Source organism: Rattus rattus, chromosome 2 (genome assembly GCF_011064425.1).
Source record: "Rattus rattus isolate New Zealand chromosome 2, Rrattus_CSIRO_v1, whole genome shotgun sequence".
NCBI lineage: Eukaryota > Metazoa > Chordata > Mammalia > Rodentia > Muridae > Rattus > Rattus rattus.
The window spans coordinates 172,802,980-172,825,479 of NC_046155.1; the positions used below are offsets into that span (position 1 = coordinate 172,802,980).

Below are 22,500 nucleotides of genomic sequence, written 5' to 3' on the forward strand. Positions count from 1 at the left end.
TCAGCAGTGTGTGACCAATGAGCACCTCCGAGAAACAAGACAGTCATTTCCTCTCAGCTGCCTGCATCCCTTCTTGAGGCTTTAAGAAGTGCAGCCCGAGTGACAGGAGGGGCCTTCAGGCATCGTTGGTCACCACAGAGCCCAGGAGAAGCCAGGACATGGTGAGTGGGTTCCTCTCCCTGCTCATTCTCCCTCTCTGACTTTCTTTGCTCTGTTCCTACCCCGAGCTCCTTTCATCTACCCTTTCTCACCTGCATCCTTAGCTCACACTCTGAGGATGGGATGTGGCAAGGGACTAAGGGGAGTTATGGATGGGTACCACAGCAGCCTCACCAGAATGTAGGCTCGACACGGTTCTTAAGGACGGGAAACCCTGGAGTCAGCTCTCCTAACTGAAAAGTTCTAGAAGTTGGGCGTGTTCATTTACGCCTGTAATATGAGCCCTCAGGAGGCCAAGTTCAGGGCCAGCCTGGGCTACGTAGTGACTTTCATTCAGGCTAGCATGAGCTACACTGTGGGATGCTGTGTTGAGAGACAAATGGGCAGGAGGTAGAGATCCGATGTGAGAGTGCTCTGTGGGAGTGCTGCAAGCCATGGGTCCAATGACCAGCACCCCATAAGACTGGGTGGGGTGGCACATGTACTTAGGAGGCAGAAGAAGAGGTTCAATCTTATAGAGTAATTCTGAGGTTAGCCTGGGCTACATGAGACCCTACCTCAGAAAAACAAGAACAAAAAATAATTTTGCAAATTAGCCCTGGTGGTGTCTCCATCCTGCTCTCTCAGCCCCCGGCAGAGGCTTGAGGACTTGTGGGAAGCACAGGCAACTTTGTTGAGACTTTGTCTCAAAAACAAAACAAAACAAAACAAAAAAACAAAACAAAAAACAAAAACCCAAACAGTATGAATAAAGGAAGGAAGAATGAAACGAGTGCAGAAACTGGTTGGGATTTAGCGCACTGCCTAGCCTAAGTGTGGTCCAGGGTTCTGTCTCCTACACTGTTCTAAAACTGCCAAGCAGAGACTGGGTGCTGTGGTGCACGCCCTTGATGCTAGCACTTGGGAAGCACAAGAAGAAGAAGAAGAAGCAGCAGCCAAGTAAAGAAATCTAAGGAAGGTCAGCACTGGGAGTCTTGACAGCCAGTTTGGAAGAACGGTCATTATCGGAAAAGTTAGAGGGGAAACTGAAGCCCAGGCAGGAGCACTGATGGCCTGGGGTCCTTTGGCGGTTAATGGCAGAGCCAGAAAGCCCATTGTCCATGTCCCCTAGGCAGGTCCCCTTTTCATACCCTGAGGTCAAGGCATGGTGCTAGGCCAGCTGTAATTCGGCACCACTGTAACAGAAGATATAGTCTTGCTTCATTCACACAAAAGAGGAAACGGAAAACTTGATGAACAGGGAGGGTGCAAGCTTTCTTCATCCTTCTTTGGTCCCATCCAATCCTCAGCGTCTGCCCTGAGCAACTGGGGTTTCCAGAACAGGGTAGGCTACGACTGACTACACAATGTTCCTGAAGACGAAGTCACTTTATTGACCACCGAACTGCAGAGTCCCTGATTTGGACTGGGGTGACTGAATTCTTAGGTCAGTGCTCTATGGTCAAGCTATGCCTCCAGCCCCTCACTGGGGGATTCTAGGCAGGAGTCCTACATTTCAATCCTTTATCTTTTAAGACAAGATGTCACTATGTAGCCCAATGGTCTTAATCACATGACTATCCTTCCCAGCCTTCTTTGTGTTGGGAACATAGGCATGTACCACCATGGCTAGCTCTTATACATAATTTCTAGTTTGAATGAATAATTTTTTTTTTGGGTTTTTTGAGACAGGGTTTCTCTGTGTAGCCTTGGCTGCCCTGGAACTTGCTCTGTAGACCAGGCTGGCTTTAAACTCACAGAGATCCTCCTGCCTCTGCCTCCTGAGTGCTGGGATTAAAGGCATGTGCCACCACTGCCTAGCTTTGAATGAATACTTTTTAAAATATTGTGAATAGGTATTTACTGAGTGCTTACTGCATGCTTGTCCTCTTTCTAAGCACTTTGATTTACTACATAGCGAAGTATCAGTGTGTCAATGGACTGCCATATGTGTTAAATGAAGCAGTTGAGAGCTCCTCACAAGTGGCTCAGGAGAAAGAGGCAGGAGGATCAGGAGTTCAAGGCCAGTCTGGGCTACATGAGGCACTGTCTCAAAAGAAAACAAAAAAGCATGTAAACTTAAGGAGCAGGCTAACTTATTGTTATTTTGAAATAGGTTCTTATGTAGCCGGGGTTGAACCTAGAACTCACTATGTAGCCAAGGATGGCTTTGACTCTTGTCCTCCTGTTCTACCTCTGACCTCTGTTTTATCTATCTATCTATCTATCTATCTATCATCTATTATCTATCTATCTATCTATCTATCTATCTATCTATCTATCTATCTATATCTCAGTTCATATTATATATTGTATAATGTCTTTAAGCAACTATTTTTATATCATTTATTTATTTATTTGTTTTATAAGATTCATTTTTAATTATGTGTATGCTTGTGTATCTGCCTGTCACACGTGGGAGGATGCCTTTAGAGGGCAAAAGAAGGTGTAAGATTCCCTGGAGCTGGAGTTACAGGCAATTGTGAGATTCCTATGGGTGCTGGGAAATGAACTCAGGTCCTCTGCAAAAGCAGCCAATGCTCTTCATTGCTGAACCATTTCTCCACCTCTTTCTTATTCTTTTTTTCCAATTGTTTTTCTCCTTCTTAAAAAAATTTTTGACCTTGTAATTAGTCGAGCCCACAGACATGGACACTGTGTATATGGAGGGGCAACACATCTTCTATGGTAGTTCACATTATATATACATATAATATGTTACATATATTATATCCCATACCCAAGAACCATATAAACAGGAGAAAGCTTTCTTAATTCCTGAGTCCCAGTCCCTTCCTCAGAGGCAACTGTTACTGTACGCATGTGAGGCTAGTCTCTATGTATACATGTGAATGAACACACACACACACATTCACGCACATGTGTGCATTCTTCCTTCCATAGGTAATATGCAGTGAGCATTGCCCACTGTTTTTTTTTCTTCTTCTTTTTTCTTCTTTTTTCTTTTTTTCGGAGCTGGGGACCGAACCCAGGGCCTTGCGCTTGCTAGGCAAGTGCTCTACCGCTGAGCTAAATCCCCAATCCCTCATTGCCCACTGTTATTTCCCATTTTTGACAAAATTTCCCTAGATATCAGAGACCTTTCTGTATCAGTTCATTAACAAGTACCTTATTCTTTTAAAAATTTGCATAGTGCTTTGTTGTCTAGAGGCCATTACTAACTTACTCACTCCCTTTTGTTGAACACTGGCCAGTTTCAAATATCATTATCATCTCGTCCTCCTCGTCCTCCTCGTCCTCCTCGTCCTCCTCGTCCTCCTCGTCCTCCTCGTCCTCCTCCTCGTCCTCATCCTCATCCTCCTCCTCGTCCTCCTCCTCGTCCTCCTCCTCCTCCCTCCTCCTCCTCCTCCTCCTCCTCCTCCTCCTCCTCCTCCTCCTCCTCCCCCCTTCTGGTAGCCCAGGCTGGTCCCAAACTCAAGCTCCTCTTGCCTGAGGTTCTCAAGTGTTGAGATCACAGGTATGCATTATACTCAGTCAATCTCCCCTCACTGCAGGAACTTTGTAAAGGTCAAAGTTTCCTGAGATGTTTGTATCTGGAAGCTCCAGGAAACCACAGAGTTTATGATCAGCATCTTTTTCTCTGCCTCATGAAGTCATGGAAAAGACAGGGTGAGATCACGCCAGGAAGGAAGAAAGGAGAAGGTCAGCCGGCAAGGATGAGAGATCCCGTTAGAGAGGTTCGCAGGAGAAGATCAGTGGCAAGGCTGAGAGATGGGGTTAGAGAAGTCTGAGTCATTGCAGTAAGGCTGGTGAGAGCTGTAGAAACCAGTAGAAGCATTTTACTGTGTCTGGGGCCTTGAGAATACCTGGGACAGGCTGTGAGGTTTCCTGTAGAGCCTATAATTAACCCTCAAGTGACCTGAGCATGGGATCTTGGGGGTTGCCCAGAGTAACAAGTAAAAACATACAGAACTGAGCATCTGGGGCCTGGCTTTGTTTCTGTTTCTTTCATTCTTTGTTTCTTTCTTTCTTTTTTGTTTCTTTTTTTTTTTCCAGACAGAGTTTTCCTGGCTGTCCTGGAACTCACTCTATAGTTCAGGCTGACCTCAAACTCTGTCCACCCCTGCCTCCTGTGCTGGGATCAAAGGCGTGCGCCACAACCGTCCGGCTTGAGATATTTTTAAACTGTAGAAAAGTGTGAGCCTAGTCCAAGAGTTTCTTTTGTTGTTATTTATCATTACTGAGACAGGGTCTTGCTATGTAGCTCAGGCTGGCCTTCATTGTAATGCACAGCCCAGGCTTCAGCCTCCTCATTGCTGGCATTACAGCGTGTGTTAGTTACCGTAAACTCTTGTGTTTCCTCCCCAAGAGTCCCCAGATGTAGTCTATTGCGTATGTGTCTGTTTACCCACATATATATTTATGAATCTTTGTATTATTTATGTTTCTATGTTTCTATCTATACATCAGTTTATTTAAATATCTACATTTGCATCTGTTTTTCTTTCTTTTTTAAAGATATTATTTATTTATTGTATATATGTGAGTACACTGTCACTGTCTTCAGACACACCAGAAGAGGGCATCAGCTCCCATTACAGACGGTTGTGAGCCACCATGTAGTTGCTGGGAATTGAACTCAGGACCTCTGGAAGAGCAGTCAGTGCTCTTAACCGCTGAGCCATCTCTCCAGCCCATCACCTGTTCTTCTATCTGTCAATATAGCTATCATTTATGTATCCACCCATTGTTTCTCCACCACTCATCTCTAGCTATTCATCACCTACCCATGCATTTCCCATTCGTCTGTTTGCCCAGCCTGGTCTTGAACTCCCTACCTAGCTGAGGATAACTCTGAACTCCTGCCCGTCTTGCCTCCACCACACAGATTCAGGGGTTACAGACACATTACTGTGCTCAGTCTATATAGAGCTGGGGATGGAGCCCAGGGGTTCATACATGCTGAGTGAGCATGCTACCCGTGAGCTACACGCCTAACCCATCTGCCCGTCTTTTTGTTCATCATCTATGCTCCATCCTTTGATCTATAAATCATTCTATTCGTCATTCACCCACCCACCCGACCATTCACCCATTCCCTCTCAGTAACCCAGGCTGGTCTTGAACTTCTGATTTTTGTACCTCAGTCTTCCCAGTACTGAGATTATACAGATGCACGCCACCATACCTGCGTCAAAATTTACTTCTAATTCTTATTTCTGCTTTTAACAAGAATATTGATCTGTTTTATGTATATATGTGTCTGTTGAGCGTATATATGTGCACCAAGTGGCTACAGGAGCCTGCAAAGATCAGGTGTCAGATTCTGCCATTGGAGTGCTGGACAGTTGTGGGCTGCCACAATTCCAGTTCCCTGCAAGAGCAGCATGTGCTCTTAATGGGTAACCCATCTCTTCTAATTTTTTCCCTCCCTCCCTCCCTCCCTCCCTTCCTTCCTTCCTTCCTTCCTTCCTTCCTTCCTGTTTGTTTTTGTTTGCTTTTTGAGACAGAATTTCATCCTGTAGCCCTGGCTGTCCTGGAACTCACTCTGGAGACCAGGTTGGCTTTGAACTCACAGGGATCTCTGTCTGCCTCCCAAGTTCTGGGATTAAGGGCATGCACTGCCACCACCTGGCTAGTTTTTTCTTTCTTTCTTTTTCTTTTTTTTTTTTTTTTAGTATAGAATAGAGTTTATTCAGGACATGGGAGGGAGTTAAGAAGGTAGTAGGGCAGAGAGAGAGGGAGAGAGAGAGAGAGAGAGAGAGAGAGAGAGAGAGAGAGAGAGAGAGAGAGAGAGAGAGAGAATAGAAGGGTAGAGGCCAGCCATGAGCACATGGAGAGAAGGGGGGAGGGGAATGGGGAGAGAAGGGACAAAGGGGAAGAGGGTGAGAGCAAGAGGGAACAGGAGGGAGCAAATGGAGCAAGAACAAGAGAGACTTTCTTACTTCTTATTCTGCCTTTTGCTGGCCCCACTTTGCCTCTGCCTCCAGTCTTGAATCTCAAAACTTAGGGTTTGGGAAATGGGTGGATTCTTGGGCTGTCAAGGAAATAATGAAGGAAGAAAGGGAGGCTCAGAGCAGGAGAAATTTGCAGAAGGACTCATGTGCCCCAGGGAGGTCTGGACCCTAGGGGATGACTCCAAAGCAAGTATCCAAAGGACGGCCTTTCCTTAGCTGGGAGTGGAACCTTTGCCTGTTCCCTTCCTATACTAAAATATTGCTTGCTTTCCTTCTTTCTTTCTTTCTTTCTTTCTTTCTTCCTTCCTTCCTTCCTTCCTTCCTTTCTCTCTTTCAAAGATTTATTTATTTATTTTATGTATCTGAGTATTCTGGGGCATTGGATCTCTTTACAGATGGTTGTGAGCCACCATGTGGTTGCTGGGAATTGAACTCAGGACCTCTGGAAGAGCAGTCAGTGCCCTTAACCGCTGAGCCATCTCTCCAGCCCCCCACCCCAAGACAGTATTTCATTGTCTTTGTCAGTGGCTCTGTCCTGTCCTAGACTCATTATGTCAAACATCCTGGCCTCAAATACACGCACACACACACACACACACACACACACACACACACACACACACACACACACCTGGCTCTGCCTCCCCAGTGCTGGGATTAAGCATGCGTACCACCACCACCTGGCATCTGTCCATCATTTTAACTAAGGAGAAAATTTAATAAAACATTTTCTTGAGGCCGTCTCAAGTAGCCCAGGCTGGTAATGAGGATCACTGTGCATCTGAGGATGATCCTGTTTCCTGTGTCCCCAAATTCTGGGGTGGGAGCCACCATTTCTAGTTTTACGTGGTGCTGGGCTTGGAGTCTGGGACTTCACACTTTGAGATTGGTTTCCTGTAATGCAGGCGATCACTGAATGCCTCCCCATCCCGCCTCCTGCTACTGAATGTCAGGATTACAGTCACCGGCCACCATGCCCACAGTTAATACAAGAGCTTTTAAAGCTGTGGTTCTCAACCTGTCATGGCAACTTCTTTGGGGTTCAAACAACCCTTTTACAGGGGTTGCCAAAGATGTTGCGATGATAGGAAGTAGCAACGAAAATCATTTTATGGTTGGGGGGTCACCACAACATGAGGAACTGTATTAAAGGGTCGCAGCCTTAGGAAGGTTGAAAAGGAAACCTCAAACCCACAGATATCCGTCTCGGTTCTCAGAGGCCCACATTGCCCAATATTATACATCATGGTCACATTGTCACCCTGTAGAAACCCACCCACTGAGGATGCCAACCACAGAATAAAACTTTACTGCCAACAATGAGGTGTTTCAAAATTAGATGACATTGTCCTGTCTTAATTTCAACTTTGGATTTTGGTCCAAATTAAGGGCTGACTTCTATAGTCCTAGCACGCAGGAGGTATAGGCGAGAGGATCAGTAGTTTATTATCTTGAGCTACACGGTGAGTTTTGGGACTAGCCTAGGGTACAGTGGACTCTGTCAAAGAACTAATTGACAATGAATTACCAACAACAAAATTATTTTGTGTGTGTGTGTGTGTGTGTGTGTGTGTGTGTGTGTGTGTGTAGTGTCTGGCCACATAGGTCAAACTGAGCCTTGAACTCGGGACAATTCTCATACACATCACTGGGAGCTGGAGAGGTGGCTCAGCCATCAAGGGTACTTGCCAGAGGACAGTTCAGTCCTAACACACTTAAAAATATCACATCAGCTGGGTAGTGGTGGCGCGCACACCTTTAATCCCAGTACTCAGGAGGCAGAGGCAGACGGATCTCTGTGAGTTTGAGGCCAGCTTGGTCTACAGAGTGAGTTCCAGGACAGCTAGGGTTACACAGAGAAACCCTGTCAGTACCCCCATACAATACCAATGGTGAGATGGTTTAGTAGGTAAACCCCCAAAGCCCGGTGACCTGAGGTCTATCCTAGGACCCACATAAAGGTTGAGGGAGAGAACAGACTGCACAAGGTTATCCCGACTTCCGTGTGTGTGTCATGGCATGCAGATACATGCATACATGGACGGTAAAAAATTAGAAAAACACCTCACTGGTCAGTCATCGCATGCCTTTAATCCCAGCACTCAGGAGGCAGAGGCAGGCGGAATTCTGTAAGAGTGGAGCCAGCCTGGTCTAGAGTGAGACTCTTTCTCAATTCCGTCACCTTCCCACCCCACGCCAAATACTGGATTAAAGCCCAGGTATGGAGGGCCTTGTATGTAGTTTCAGTGTTTGGGTAGCTGAAGTTGATGGACTGACATGATTTCAGTTCAGCCTGGGCTACACAGTGAGCTTAAGACCAGTTTGGGTTACTTACCAGAGAACCTGTCTGTCTCAAAATAAAATCTACAAACTACACTGGTTTTATAGGTCTTCAGTATCCCTTGGTAGAGCTGAGACTCAGAAAGATGGGCAATGAATGCTCCAGTCCCCAGGGAATGTGTCTACCAACTCACACAGTCTACCTGTTTGATTTGCTTAGGACCCCATAAGTAACGACAGCAGCGAAATCACCTATGATTACTCTGATGGAACCCCAAATCCTGACATGCCTGCAGATGGCATTTACATTCCGAAGATGCAACCTGGGGACATTGCAGCCCTTATTATCTACTTGGCCGTGTTCCTGGTAGGAGTTCCCGGAAATGCCCTGGTGGTGTGGGTGACAGCCTTTGAGGCCAGACGTACTGTCAACGCCGTTTGGTTTCTGAATCTGGCGGTGGCCGACCTCCTCTCGTGCTTGGCACTGCCTATCCTGTTTACGTCCATTATACAGCATAACCACTGGCCCTTCGGTGACCAGGCCTGTATAGTCCTGCCCTCGCTCATCCTGCTCAACATGTACTCCAGCATCCTGCTGCTGGCCACTATTAGTGCCGACCGTTTCCTGCTGGTGTTCAAACCCATCTGGTGTCAGAAGTTCCGCCGGACTGGCCTGGCCTGGATGGCTTGCGGAGTAACCTGGGTCTTAGCATTGCTCCTCACCATTCCGTCCTTCGTGTTCCGGCGGATACATAAGGACCCCTACTCAGATAGCATTCGATGTAATATTGACTATAGTAAGGGTCCGTTCTTCATAGAGAAGGCTGTAGCCATCCTGCGGCTGATGGTGGGTTTTGTGTTGCCTCTGCTCACTCTTAACATCTGCTACACCTTCCTCCTGATCCGGACCTGGAGTCGCAAGGCCACGCGCTCCACCAAGACGCTCAAAGTGGTGATGGCGGTGGTCACATGTTTCTTTGTCTTCTGGCTACCCTACCAGGTAACAGGGGTGATGTTAGCTTGGCTGTTCCCGTCCTCATCCACTTTTCAGTCAGTGGAGAGGCTGAACTCCTTGTGCGTTTCCCTGGCCTACATCAACTGCTGTGTTAACCCTATCATCTACGTCATGGCTGGCCAGGGTTTCCATGGGAGACTCCGAAGGTCACTCCCCAGCATCATACGAAACGTGCTCTCTGAGGACTCCTTGGGCAGGGACAGCAAGAGTTTCACTCGGTCCACGATGGATACCTCCACCCAGAAGAGTCAGGCAGTGTAGAGGAGATGCCACAACTGGCCTAGCTGCTCCTTTTCCAGTCCTCCTCCCCTTCCTCCCTCCTCCTCCCACCCCTCCTCCCTTCCTCCCATCTCTTTGCATGTTTAATTTTATGCGATTCTCTTTAAGTTGCCCTGACTAGCCTTGAGCCCAGGATGCTCACGGATGCTGAGATTATAGGTAAAAATTCCTTTGGAGAGAAACATCACATTAAGATATTACTGGGCTTTTTTTCTGAGGCAGGCCTTGGCCTCGTTGCCCATCTGCAGTGTCTAGGCAGATACACCTAGTGATGACCTCCAGGGGTCGGGTAACAGAGAACCCAGGTCTCGAGGGAACCCGGGGCTCATGGATATACTACGTGAGTAAGCTATAGCCCTAGACTCCAGGCAACAAGTAAGCACCCACCCTTTATTTCTTTTCTATGTCTGATTTTTTTGTTTATTTGAGACAAAGTCCATGTAGGCTAGTCTAGCCATAGACTCCTCCTGTGATCACCCTCCAGAGGTCGAGACTGTAGACCTGTGCTACCATGCCCGACCTATCCCTTATTTCTGCAATTTTGTCTTTTCAAAAATGGTATTCGACAGAACCCAACATATCCAAGTTTTGTAAAAACAACTGTGCACGGCTTACACGATAAAAAATTTTTGTTTTTTAAAAAAGGTACAGAAATATGTTGTTTAATTTTTTTAAAAGCATGTATTTATCTATTTTGTGGGGGGTGGTGCTGGGCGAATGACACGGTATGTATGTGGAGGTCAGAGGATGACCTGTTGGATTTGGTTCTCTCATTGCAACCAGGAAGGTCCTCGGAATTGAACCCAGGTCCTCAGGCTTGGCAGCAAACACCTTTACCTGCTGAGATGTACTGTTTTATAAAGCGTTCTTTCAGCTTAGTGAATGTGTGTGCATGAGCGTGTGTGTTGGCTAGAAAATATGTACAGATCAACACTGGAAGTACCACACGAGCGACACCAGAAATGAGCGACACCGGAAGTATCACATGAGCGGGCAAATGGTTTTGAATTTTCTGGTCAGCACATTAAAAATGTGGCGCAAACCTGTATCCCAGAATGTGGGAGCTTCGGGAGCTAGAATGGAGCATTCGAAGCCAGCCTGGGTTACCTAGGGAGACTCTGTCTCACGAAGTCCAAACAAACAAAAAATAAAGTAAAATGCTGGAGTTTGTCTCTGCTAGGCCCTCTCTTCTTCCTAATGGACATGTGACCACTGGGTCTCACCCATCACAGTGTCTATATAGTGACACTAACCACAGTGACTTTTTACAGGCTCCACGCCCCGGCATTATTTATTTATTTATTTATTTATTTATTTATTTATTTATTTATTTATGAGACGGGATCTCATGTAGCCCAGGCTAGCCTTAAACTTGTTTTACAGCTCAGTCTGGTCTTTTTTTTTTTTTTTTACACCTCCAACAGATTTGTTTTAAAGGAATGACTTAAGGGAGAAAAAAATGGGGGTACAGAAGTATGAACTAGAAAATAAATACAAATGTAAGCTGTTTTACTAATTTTATAACCACAAACGTGGACAAAGAATGGCGCCCTGTACAAAACACGACAGATTCAAACGAGGTGTTCCCTTAGCAAGGCTGAAGATTCAGTCTCTGGTATTTGGAGTTTAGGATCCTTGTTTTTGGATGGATTTTGGCACAGTCCACGCTATTAACCAGATTTGAACAGAAGAACGGCCACCTGACCCAGGTAGAAGTGGATGAAGTGTTTGGTCTTGTGTGTCACGTAACTACGGAAGTTCCGGCCCACAATGCAGTGCAGGTGGGGTTGTACTTCTTGTCAGACTCCTTCTTGATATGGGCCGCGATATCCTTCTCTATGTTGTACTTCTCTGACGCCTGAGTAGCGCACTCCACCGAGTCCTGTTGCATCTCTTCCGACAAGTCTGCATTTTTGATCACTGCCTTCCGGTCGCACATGGTTACCGTGGAGCAGGGGCCAGCCGGCTGCTGCGAGCTCCTAGGGAAGGTGCTGGCGCCGCTCAAGCAGCAGTGGACAGCCGGTCGTTACCGAAGCCGTGGAGCTACGGAAGCCGTGGCGCATCATCTCAGTCTGGTCTTAAACTCCTGATCCTTCTGCCTCCACCTCCCACGTGGTAGGTAGGATTATAGGCCATCTCCCCTGACTCCTAGTTGTCTCTCTCTCATGGTTTTTCTCATTATTGGTCACATCTGTCTTGCCACGGCTGATCTCCTCACCTACTCACCCATGTCCCAGCTGTCCTGCGAACCTCTTCCTCCCCTTGCTTCTCCATTCCAGGAAAAACCACACTGGCCACCTGCTCACTCAGGCCCTTTCAGCTGCCCCATCCCAGACACAGCCTCCCTTCCTACCACACCCGGCTGCTCTAGGTCCTCTGCCCTCTCTTGGGTTCCTGCCTCTCCTCTCTCCTGGTCTCCTGATTGCCCAACACATCTCTCAACGACCATCCTGTCTTCTTGCCAGGTGTCCCCTCCTTAAGGGAGCACCTTTGTCATCAATCCTTTTCTCTGGCTATGTTTAAGCTTCCTGGTTCAGGGAGTAAGTAGTAGATCGGGAATCGCCTCCCTCCATCCTCTGTAATGGATGCTATTTTAAGAGTTGGGCTAGGGGTTGGGAATTTAGCTCAGTGGTAGAGCGTAGCAAGCACAAGGCCCTGGTCCCCAGCTCCGAAAAAAAAAAAGAAAAAAAAAGAGTTGGGCTAGGGGTTAGGGGGAGGGGGGTAGGGTGGGGCTAGATCAGTGATTGAGAGCATTTGTTGTCCTTTTAGAGCAGCGGTTCTCAATCTTGGCAAACTTCTGTCTCCAAATCATTTACATTCCGATTCATAACTAGCAAAATCACAGTTATGAAGTAGAAATGAAAATAGCTTTATGGTTGGGGGGTCCCCACGGCGTGAGGAACTGTATTTAAGGGTCATAGCATCCCTAGGGTTGAGAACCACTGTTTTAAAGGATCTGGTTCAGTTCCCAGCCTCCACTTAAGTGTCTCCTAAGGGTCTGTAATGGCCACCGTGGACGCCAAGCCCACACCTGCTGAGCAATTATACATGCAGGCAAAACACCCATACATATAAAATAAAAATAAATATTAAAAAAAGAGCTAGGCCCAGGATACAAAGTGTTTCAGTTGAGTAGGCAGAGTGCTGGCCTAACACACATAAGCCTCTGGTTCAGTCCCCAATAAAATCTGAATAAAATCTCCAATGGTGGTTGGGTGTGGCAGTACGTGTGTTTATTTTATTTTATTTAAAGATTTATTATTTATTATATGTAAGTACACTGTTGCTGTCTTCAGACACACCAGAAGAGGGCATCGGATCCCATTACAGATGGTTGTGAGCCACCATGTGGTTGCTGGGATTTGAACTCAGGACCTCTGGAAGAACAGTCAGAGCTCCTAACCACTGAGCCATCTCTCCAGCCCCAGTACATGTGTTTAATTCTAGCACTCCAGACACAGAGGCAGGCAGATCTCTGGGAGTTTGAGGCCGTCTCATCTACTTAGCTCCAGGTCAGACCCAGGACTACATAGGGAGACTTGGTTTCAAAATAAAATAAATATATACACACAAAGAAACCAAACCTGCATGGCAGATTCAGGAGGTGGAGGCAGGAGGCTCATCTATTCTCATCTATTCAAGGTGAGTCTGTGGCCAGCCTGGGCTACACGAGATCCTGCCTGAAAACGCAAACAAAAACAAACAAACAAACAAACAAATGACAACAAAAATCCCAGCCAGACATGGTAACGTGCAACTTTTCTCCCAGTACTTGGGAGACAGAAATAGTTGGACCTCCATGAGTTCAGGCTACACAGGGACCGGTTCAAAAACAAAATGAAACAAAAGGGGACGGTCCTGTGGTTTAAGAGCACTGGCAGCTTCTCTTCCAGGAGACTGAGGTTTGGTTCCCAGCACCCGCATGCTGGCTCACAACTGTTTGTAGCTCTAGTTCCAGGGGAGCTGATGCCATCTTCTTGCCTTCACAGGAATGTGTGTAACACGCAGATATACATACAGACAAACCACTCCTGCACCAAAGGCAAAAATAAATTAATCTAAAAAAAGAAAGAAAGAAAAGAAATGGGCATACAGCAGGTGATGGCTATGGCGGGAACCCCCTACCCCAGGTGACCCACAGGCAGGTTAGGGTTAAGCAACAGTGTCCAAAACAGAAGTTAGCAGAGTCCAGGGGATTGCCTAATGTGTGGCCTGAGGAATCTGCTATGTCAACAGGTTTGGAAGGGGAAGTGAGCAGGAAAGGAAGTGGGCTGAGGGCTTGGCAGACTCTAGCATGTTCTTTCCCCTCCCCCAGCCCCAGCCTTCTGGACCCTTGGGTCTTACATACCTACCTGTTCTTCAGATGTAGGGCTCCAAGGCCTGGAGCCAGAGCTGCCTTCCCTTGTAATGGTGACCTCCGGGAGCTCACGTCCAGGAAGTTATTACTCTGCAGTAGAGTAGATGAACTATAAGGGGCTGGGAGACGGTTCAGTGAGTAAAGTGTTTGCCATTCAAACAGAAGGGCATGAGTTCCAGCCCCAGGACGTGGATATGTCCAGCACAGAGCTACGCACGGTGAGTTGCCTTTGTAACCTCAGCACAGGGGAGGTAGAGACAGATGAATCTCTAGGACTTGCTGAACAGCAGGCCTGGGCTAACCACTAAGCCTCTAGATCCCACTGAGAACCCCTGTCTCAAAACACAAGTCAGAAGGAAAGGGAGTGGTCTGGAGAGATGGTTCAAAGGTGTGTGCGGGCCTGCTCAGCAGCACTTTTACCTGCTCAGCCGTAGCGCTAGCTTCTGCTGATATATTTTATTAATCTGAATATATGTAAGATAACATTCTGATATGTGATCAGCATAAAAATATCCTTGAGTCTGAGGGCGTGGCTCAGTGGTAGAGCCCCTGCCTAGAATCCCCCAGTGAGGGGCTGGGGGCGTGGCTCAGTGGTAGAGTCCCTGCCTAGAATCCCCCAGTGAGGGGCTGGGGGCGTGGCTCAGTGGTAGAGCCCCATGCCTAGAATCCCCCAGTGAGGAGCTGGGGGCGTGGCTCAGTGGTAGAGTCCCTGCCTAGAATCCCCCAGTGAGAGGCTGGGGGCGTGGCTTAGGGTTAGAACACCCCAGAAATGTTGATGTCCTAGATTCTAAGGGTTAAATTGAAAACACTTGGTTGTTCCATGTTTTTCCATCACTGCCTTCAAATTCTTCATCTCTACCACTGAACCCCAAGCTGGTCACTGCCTGAATGAGGAATGTTCCATATCAGCTCTTATATTTGACCACTTAGTGGAACTGTTTGAGGAGGTTATGAAGTTTTTTAGGTGGAGCCTTGCTGAATGAAGTAGGTCACTGGAGGAGGGCTCTGGGGATCTGTATTCTCACCTCGTGTCCTGTGTCCTTCCTCTGTGTTCTGTGTGTGGGTGAGCATGTGAGCTTCCTGCCTCCATGCATTCCTACTTTTTACTGACTCACCCTCTAGAACCATAAGCCAAAGTAAGCTCTTTCTTCCATAAATTGCTTTTGGTCATGGTATTTTATTACAGGCCAGGAAAGTAACCAGTGCACTGGGGAATTCTAGGCAGGAGCTCTACCACTGAGCCACGCCCCCAAGTTCCTCAATGGTGGGTTCTTGGCAGATGTTCTCCTGAGCCAGGCCCCCAGTCCTTTGTTGGAGGATTCTAGGTAAATACCATGACACTGCCCCAGACCTTTTATTTTCTTGGCACATCTACTGACAGAGTAAGTCTCCCATGAAATGCAGAAGCCTCTCAGGATGAAAGAGAGAGGCCTGCATCAGAGTCTGTAGTGTTTTGACCCAGAAACAATTTCCTCTAACAGCATGACTTTATGCTCTAAATATCAACAGAATTCATGAGCACATCCCCTCTAGGCCTTAAGCAAGGCTCGGAGAGAAATGCGACCATCAGAATTGCCGAGTGAAGAGATTTCATGTCAGGGTTGAGGCCATGCCTTGCTCGGTGTCCTGGGCCTGCACCATGCCCGTAGGTGTATAGTTTAAGATGGTGTACTCAGGAGCTGGGCACACTTTAATCCCAACAATTGGGAAGCCGAGGGAGGCAAATCTCTGTGAGCCTGAAGTTGCCCTAGGCTACATAAAACCCTGTCTCAAACCCAACCCAAACCAAATCAAAACCAAAACCAGCTACTATGGTCAACTTTTCTTCTTCTTCTTCTTCTTCTTCTTCTTCTTCTTCTTCTTCTTCTTCTTCTTCTTCTTCTTCTTCTTCTTCTTCTTCTTCTTCTTCTTCTTCTTCTTCTTCTTTTCTTCTTCTTCTTCTTCTTCTCCTTCTCCTTCTCCTTCTCCTTCTCCTTCTCCTTCTCCTTCTCCTTCTCCTTCTCCTTCCTTCCTTCCTTCTCCTCCTCCTCCTCCTCCTCCTCCTCCTCCTCTTCCTCCTCCTCCTCCTCTCCTCCTCCTCCTCCTCCTCCTCCTCCTCCTCCTCCTCCTCCTCCTCCTCCTCTCTCCTCCTCCTCCTCCTCCTCCTCCTCCTCCCCTCCTCCCTCCTCCTCCCCTCCCCCTCCTCCTCCTCCTCCTCCTCCTCCTCCCTCCTCCTCCTCCTCCTCCTCTCCTCCCTACTCCCCCTCCTTTTTTTGGTTGCCATTATTATTGTTATTACAAATAATAATAAATGCACAATAATAATTTTTGTTGTAAATCTCTGTTCACATGAGCCTGTGAGAGTCACAGTTTGTGTATGAAGGTCAGAGGATAGCCTTAATTCTAGACCTTTCCTTTTTACTTTGAGACAGAGTCTCTTGTTGCTTGCAGTGGCAAAGGCCAGGCTAGCTGGCCCACATGTTTCCAGGAATTCTGTCTCCCCTGGCTATCTTCCTGCCTGAATGCTGGCATTACATACATATACTACTGAATGTGGCTATTATATGGGTTCCAGAAATTCAACCTCAGGTCCTCATGCTTGCGTTTCCAGTGATCCATCTGTGGAGACCATGACAGGCCTCCACTGTGAGATCTTCCTTGCCTCTGCCTCCAGAGTGCTGGCATGACAAGCATGTTCTCCTATGCCTGCTATGTCTTCCCATTTTACAGGTAAAAAACCAGAGGTGGGGACAGGACTTGCTTTGTGTGTGTGTGGGTGGGGTGGGGTGGAGGGTGAGACAGGGTTTCTCTAAGTCGTCCTTGCAGTCCTGGGGAACTCTCTCTGGAACACTTGGCTGGCCTTGAACTCAGAGATCTGTCTGCCCCTGTCTCCAGAGTGCTGTGATCAAAGGTGTTCGCCCCCACTGCATGACAGGACTTGGCATTTTATGTTCTCTTGAAACCTCAGGCCCTGGGCTCAGCTTCTTGAACTTTTGAGAAGGGGTAATTGTGGGCTATGCTCCTCACATTTGAGGAAGGAAAGCGAGTCTGAGGCTGGCAGGAATGCTTGGCGGAGAGCAGCACAGCGGGTCAGGAGTGGGTCAGCAGGCTGCTGGTACTTACTCTGGATCCTTAGAGGCACTTTAGTGCCCAAGGTGGGTGGAAAGTGGTTTCAAAGATAGCCCTCTAGACCTTGCTGTGCAAAGCCCACACACATCTGGCTTCCAGGAAGCTGATGATAGTGAGACTGGGGGTGGAGACACTGTCCAGTCCTCCACACTTGAGGCTTTTCCGACCTTTCTTTCTGTGGGTTAATTTGTGACTCACGGGAGGAAGAAAAGACAAATATTCCCCTGGGGCTGGGAGGAGGCCACGCCTGTTTTTCCTGGTTAGGGAGGTTGTGCAGGGCGTCCTCACAGAATCCCATAGGATCCCGGGAAGGGTTGGATTGGCGAGACTCACACCCACTACTGTCCCTGGTGGAGAGACTCTGGGCCTCCCTGTGTGCTTGTTAGCGGCATTCAGCCAACGTGGGAGCAGTCGGAAGAGAAGGTAAGGAAGGGAAGCATAAAGGAGGTTGCGAGAAGGGGTGGTGGGGTTCGTGATTTTGGCTTCTTAGACAAATTCATTTTGAAATCTTGGGAGTCAGAATTAGCATTCCAGATGGTGTGTGTGTGTGTGTGTGTGTGTGTGTGTGTGTGTGTGTGTTTTAATTATTTAATTAATTTTATTGTATTTTTCTGAGACAAGAGCTCATGTTGTCCAGGCTGACCTCAAACTCACTATGTAGCTGAGGCGATCTTGAACACCCGTGTCCTGCCTTCACCTCCAGAGTACAGGGCTCATCGGAAACAGGTTATGTCGTGCTGGGAGTAGAGCTCAGGACTCCGGCACTGTACCCGCTGAGCCACACCCCCAGCCCTGGATCTTAACATCACTGCCTATGAAAATGCATCAGTGCCCCAGATGCGTGGTAACAGTTAAGTGAGCCAAGTAGAAAACGTTCATCCACACTCTGCAGAACAGGGCCACAGCCTCCCTTTCGGGAATTCCTGCAGGACGGATCCAGTACTCTAAAAGTCAGTGTGTCTGTGGGCAAGCCCTCTGATTCCACGTTCCTGCTTCCTAAGACAGCAAGGGTTACTTTAGAAAGAGGTGGACATGGGTCAGACCTAGAAAGCTCTGGGGCTTCTTGTAAGCCGAGTGCATTCCACAAGAGTATTATTCTCTGAGCACGGTTCCAAGCAACAGAACTCTTACCTCTAACACAGATGCACTCCCTGCTCTTCTGACATTTCTGTGTTACCTTTTCTTTAAAAGTATTTTGTGGGGGTTGGGGATTTAGCTCAGTGGTAGAGTGCTTGCCTAGCAAGCGCAAGGCCCTGGGTTCGATCCCCAGCTCCGAAAAAAAAGAAAAAAGAAAAAAAAAGTATTTTGTGATTCTCATATATTTTCTTTTAATTGTTTTATTAATTGATGTGTGTGTGTGTGTGTGTGTGTGTGTGTGTGTGTGTGTGTAGCAGCTCGTGTGTATCTTTCTTTCTAAATTGCATTTATTTATTGCATGTGCATGTAGCCATGTGTGCCACAACCTTCGTGTAGAAGCCAGGACTCAGGTGTGTTCTCCCGCATGTGGTCACGGGATGAGACTCAGGTCACGAGGCTTGCAGGATGAGCACTGTAGCCCCCAGCCATTCCCCTCAGCCCCTTAGCCCCCTTTAGGCCGCGGTTTTCTAATTCATTCTTTCACTCACCAAATACCATATGAACCCCACGGACTGCTGTAGATGCCAGGAACACGCTGGCGTCCACACAGGGTGGAGCCCAACTTCTGGGAAAGTGTGATAATGTATCTTCTGGTCTGGGATGGGTGGGACAGGCAGTTCTGAAACAGAATACAAACACAGTGAACGCAGAGAGCACAGTGAGTGCAGTGAGCATCAGCACACCCCCCCCTCTGCCTCCCCTCCCCCTCTCCCCCCTTCCCTGTCCATCTCTCCGTCTCTCCCCTCCCTCTCTCTCCCTTTCTGTCTCTCTCTGTCTCTGCCTCTCTCCCCTCTCTCTCCTTCTCCCTCTGTCTCTTCCCTTTCCTCTCCCTCCTTCTCTCCCCACCTCTGTCTCTTTGTTTTTCTGTCTCTCTGTCTCTCTGTCTGTCTCTGTGTGTCTGTGTGTCTCTCTCTCTCTCTGTCTCTCTCTCTCTCTCTGTCTCTCCTCTCTCTGTCTCTCTCTCTCCCCCTCTCTCTCTGTCTCTCTGTCTCTCTCTGTGTCTCTGTCTCTCTCTCTCCCTCTCTCTCTCTCTCTCCCTCTGTCTCTGTCTCCAGGATCTCCTGTAACCCACTGGCCTCGAACTCACAGTTTAGGGTGGAGTTGAGCTTCTGATCCCCCTGCTCCCACCTCCCAAGTGCTGACGCCATAGCGATGTGTCGCCAGTGTTCAGCGTTCGGTATTGGTAAACACTCTTCCAACTGAGTACCATCCTCAGCCCGGTTTTGTGGCTTTGGAAGATCGGGTCTCATTGTATAGCCTAAGGTGGCCTGGAACTTGTTAAGTAGACCAAACTGGCCTCACACTCATGGCAATCCTCCTGCCCTGGTCTCCAAAGTATTGAGGTTTCAGGGATGTATCTCATTGTCAGTTTTTCCCATTTTAATTGCATTTTTAGCATACAAAACAATGTGTTTTGGGGTTGGGGATTTAGCTCAGTGGTAGAGCGCTTGCCTAGCAAGCGCAAGGCCCTGGGTTCGGTCCCCAGCTCCGAAAAAAAGAAAAAAGAAAAAAAACAAAAACAAAACCAAAAACAATGTGTTTCATATATGAAGGTTCTTGAGGTTTGTTCAAATTCACCCCCATTGATCTCTCTTATCTCATCAGCATGTATATTATTATATTGTCGTAATAATAGTAATTATTATTATTGAGACAAAATATCTCTATGTAGCTCTGGCGGTCCTGGAACTCCCTGTGTAGACAAGGTTGGTCTCACAGTCACAGAGATCCACCTCCCTCTGCCTCCAGAGCGTTGGGATTAAAGGCGTACATCACTACGCCTGGCTTATAATTAAACGTGGCAATTTGGGACTGAAGAGGTGGCTCAGTCATTAAGAACATGTGCTGTTCTTTCAGAGGTTCTGAGTTCGGTTCCCAGCACCCATCATATCAGGTGGCTTACAAACACCCGTAACTCCTGCTCTAGGGAGCCTGACGCCTTCTTCTGGCCCCAACAGGTAACCGCACACATGCGGCCTACACTTAAACAAACAAACATGGGTATTCATAAATAAAAATGAAAAAGTAAGTCATGCGTGGTAGACCAAGCTTTTAATGGCAGCACCCAGGAGGTAGGCAGATCTCTGTGAGTTTGAGGCCAGTCTGTCTACATAGTAACTTCCAGGCCAGCCAGAGGTACATGGTAGGGTCCTGTCTTAAAACAGAACAGCAATTCGGGAGCAAGGTGACTCAGTAGGTAAACGCGCTCACTGCCAAGCCTGACAGCTGTACTTGATTCCCGTATCCCACATGGTAGAAGAAGGTAGAGGATGAGGTGTCCTCTGACCTCCAATGTGAGCTGTACCACGCAAGCGTCCTGTGTGTGAACGCATGCACAAACTAATATGGAAAAATAATGGCAATGGTATATTTCTGCATTGTGTATAGAACCAAACAAATATAAATGGTTTACTGTAAAAGACATCAATGTCACTGGGTGTCGAAGTATCCATTTGTAATCCCAGACAGAGAGGGTAGATGGGAAGGTTTCTTGTACTCTCTGTTGAGCCAGTTGGCAAACTTGAGGTTTGGTGAGATATCCTGTTTGAAAAAATTGTGGAGGGCTGGGGGGCGTGTCTCAGTGGTACAACCCCTGTCTAGAATCCCCCAGTGAGGGGCTGGGGCCGTGACTCAGTGACAGAGCCCCTGCCTAGAATCCCCCAGTGAGGGGCTGGGGGTGTGGCTCAGTGGTACAACCCCTGCCTAGAATCCCCCAGTGAGGGGCTGGGGGTGTGGCTCAGTGGTACAACCCCTGCCTAGAATCCCCCAGTGAGGGGCTGGGGCGTGGCTCAGTGGTAGAGCCCCTGCCTAGAATGCCCCAGTGAGGGGCTGGGGCTGTGACTCAGTGACAGAGCCCCTGCCTAGAATCCCCCAGTGAGGGGCTGGGGGTGTGGCTCAGTGGTACAACCCCTGCCTAGAATTCCCCAGGGAGGGGATAGGGATGTGGCTCAGTGATAGAGCCCTGAGTTGAAATGGGAGAGAAAGAGGGAGGGGGAGAGGGAGGGAATGTGATGCTGGGAATCATCCCTGTCTGTTTATAGAGGAAATACCATAGACTGATAGTGTCTGAGCACAGACACTGTCCTGAATTGTTATCAGTAGACGCTGTGCAGGGTGGGGTCAGAGATGGGAAGAGAGGTAGCGGTAATGGCAGGTAACACACACAGACACACAGAGACAGACACACAGACATACACGTAGGCTCTCTCTCTCTCTTTCTCTCTCTCTCTCTCTCTCTCTCTCTCTCTCTCTCACACACACACACACACACACACACACACACACAAAGATTAGGCAACTTGTTGAAGGCCACACAGCTATCGAAGTTTTGAGTTTTTGTACTTTTGTTAGGTTTTACATTGCTTGTTTTGTTTTTTTTTTTTCCTGAGGTGGGGGTCTTATAAGCCCAGCCTCAAAATCATGGCATTTCTCCTGCCTCAGTCTCTGAGTGCCGGGATGACAGGTGAGTTTAAAAAAAAACAAAACAGGTACAGTTTAAGGATGGAAAAATACTCAGAAAAATGGCTTGGCTTCCTAACTGGCTACCTGGCAGAGCTGAGAGTGTCCCAATTTCCGCTCTGTCCTTCCTGTTTTGACAGTGTTGGCTAAGGCTTTGGGCAGTGCCAGACAAGCCATAAATAGTCAGATGAGAGTTGCAGGCCCCAACCACTCCAGACGTGGCGTTGGATGTCCCCTCCACCTAAGTCCAGCCCTGCCCAGCCTACTCTGTGTCATGTGTGTGTTTCTTAGGCGTTAACTCTGCTATCCCACCTAACTGGTGAGATGAGTCCTAGAGGAGGGTGTGGACAGCCAGTCAGAACTGCAGTCCCAAGCCATGGAGTCAGTTCAGGGTCACAGGGTATGTGTGACTGTCTAGCGTCCCACTTTCTCCTATCTGGGGATGGTAATTTTTTCAGACTCCCTGGAGACACGTTGCAATTCAGTTCTGTCTTCTTAGCGGAGTGATTTTAAGTATGTTCCGCACCCTTTCTGTGCCTCTTCCACTGTAGAATTAGTTTAACAAGACTGTATCAAGATACAATGTTGAAAAGTGTTTGGGGCCATGCCTTGTATGTGCACAAAATGCTCAACATGGTGCCTCTAATACTCTAAAACTATTATTATTGTTTTACTAAGTCACTTTGTGTCTTAGGGTTTCTATTGCTGTGAAGAGACACTATGACTGTGGCAACTCTTATAAGGAAAACATTTAATTGGGGATGGCTTACAGGTTCAGAGGTTTGGTCCATTATCATCATGGTGGGAAA

General features: G+C 47.7%; 2 protein-coding genes and 1 pseudogene across 3 annotated transcripts in view; 2 read left to right on the plus strand and 1 right to left on the minus strand.

Moving 5' to 3' along the window:
- Positions 1-109: 109 nt before the first annotated feature.
- On the plus strand, positions 110-10,278 carry C5ar1 (complement C5a receptor 1). The gene is made up of 2 exons (XM_032896207.1): positions 110-161; positions 8,557-10,278. The coding sequence occupies exons 1-2, from the start codon at positions 159-161 to the stop codon at positions 9,610-9,612; spliced, it is 1,059 nt and encodes a 352-aa protein (XP_032752098.1). The 5' UTR covers positions 110-158; the 3' UTR covers positions 9,613-10,278.
- A 1,022-nt stretch (positions 10,279-11,300) lies between these two features.
- On the minus strand, positions 11,301-11,689 carry LOC116894502 (annotated as a pseudogene).
- A 2,444-nt stretch (positions 11,690-14,133) lies between these two features.
- Positions 14,134-22,500, plus strand: part of C5ar2 (complement component 5a receptor 2) — a 15,094-nt gene continuing 6,727 nt past the window's right edge. Inside the window, exon 1 of one of the 2 annotated variants that reach the window (XM_032894398.1) lies at positions 14,134-14,205. In XM_032894398.1, coding sequence (XP_032750289.1) covers positions 14,182-14,205 — 24 coding nt within the window. In that variant the 5' untranslated portion in view covers positions 14,134-14,181. Of the gene's footprint in view, positions 14,206-17,380; positions 17,519-22,500 lie in introns of those variants that run through there. The other variant, XM_032894400.1, reaches the window with a different exon arrangement.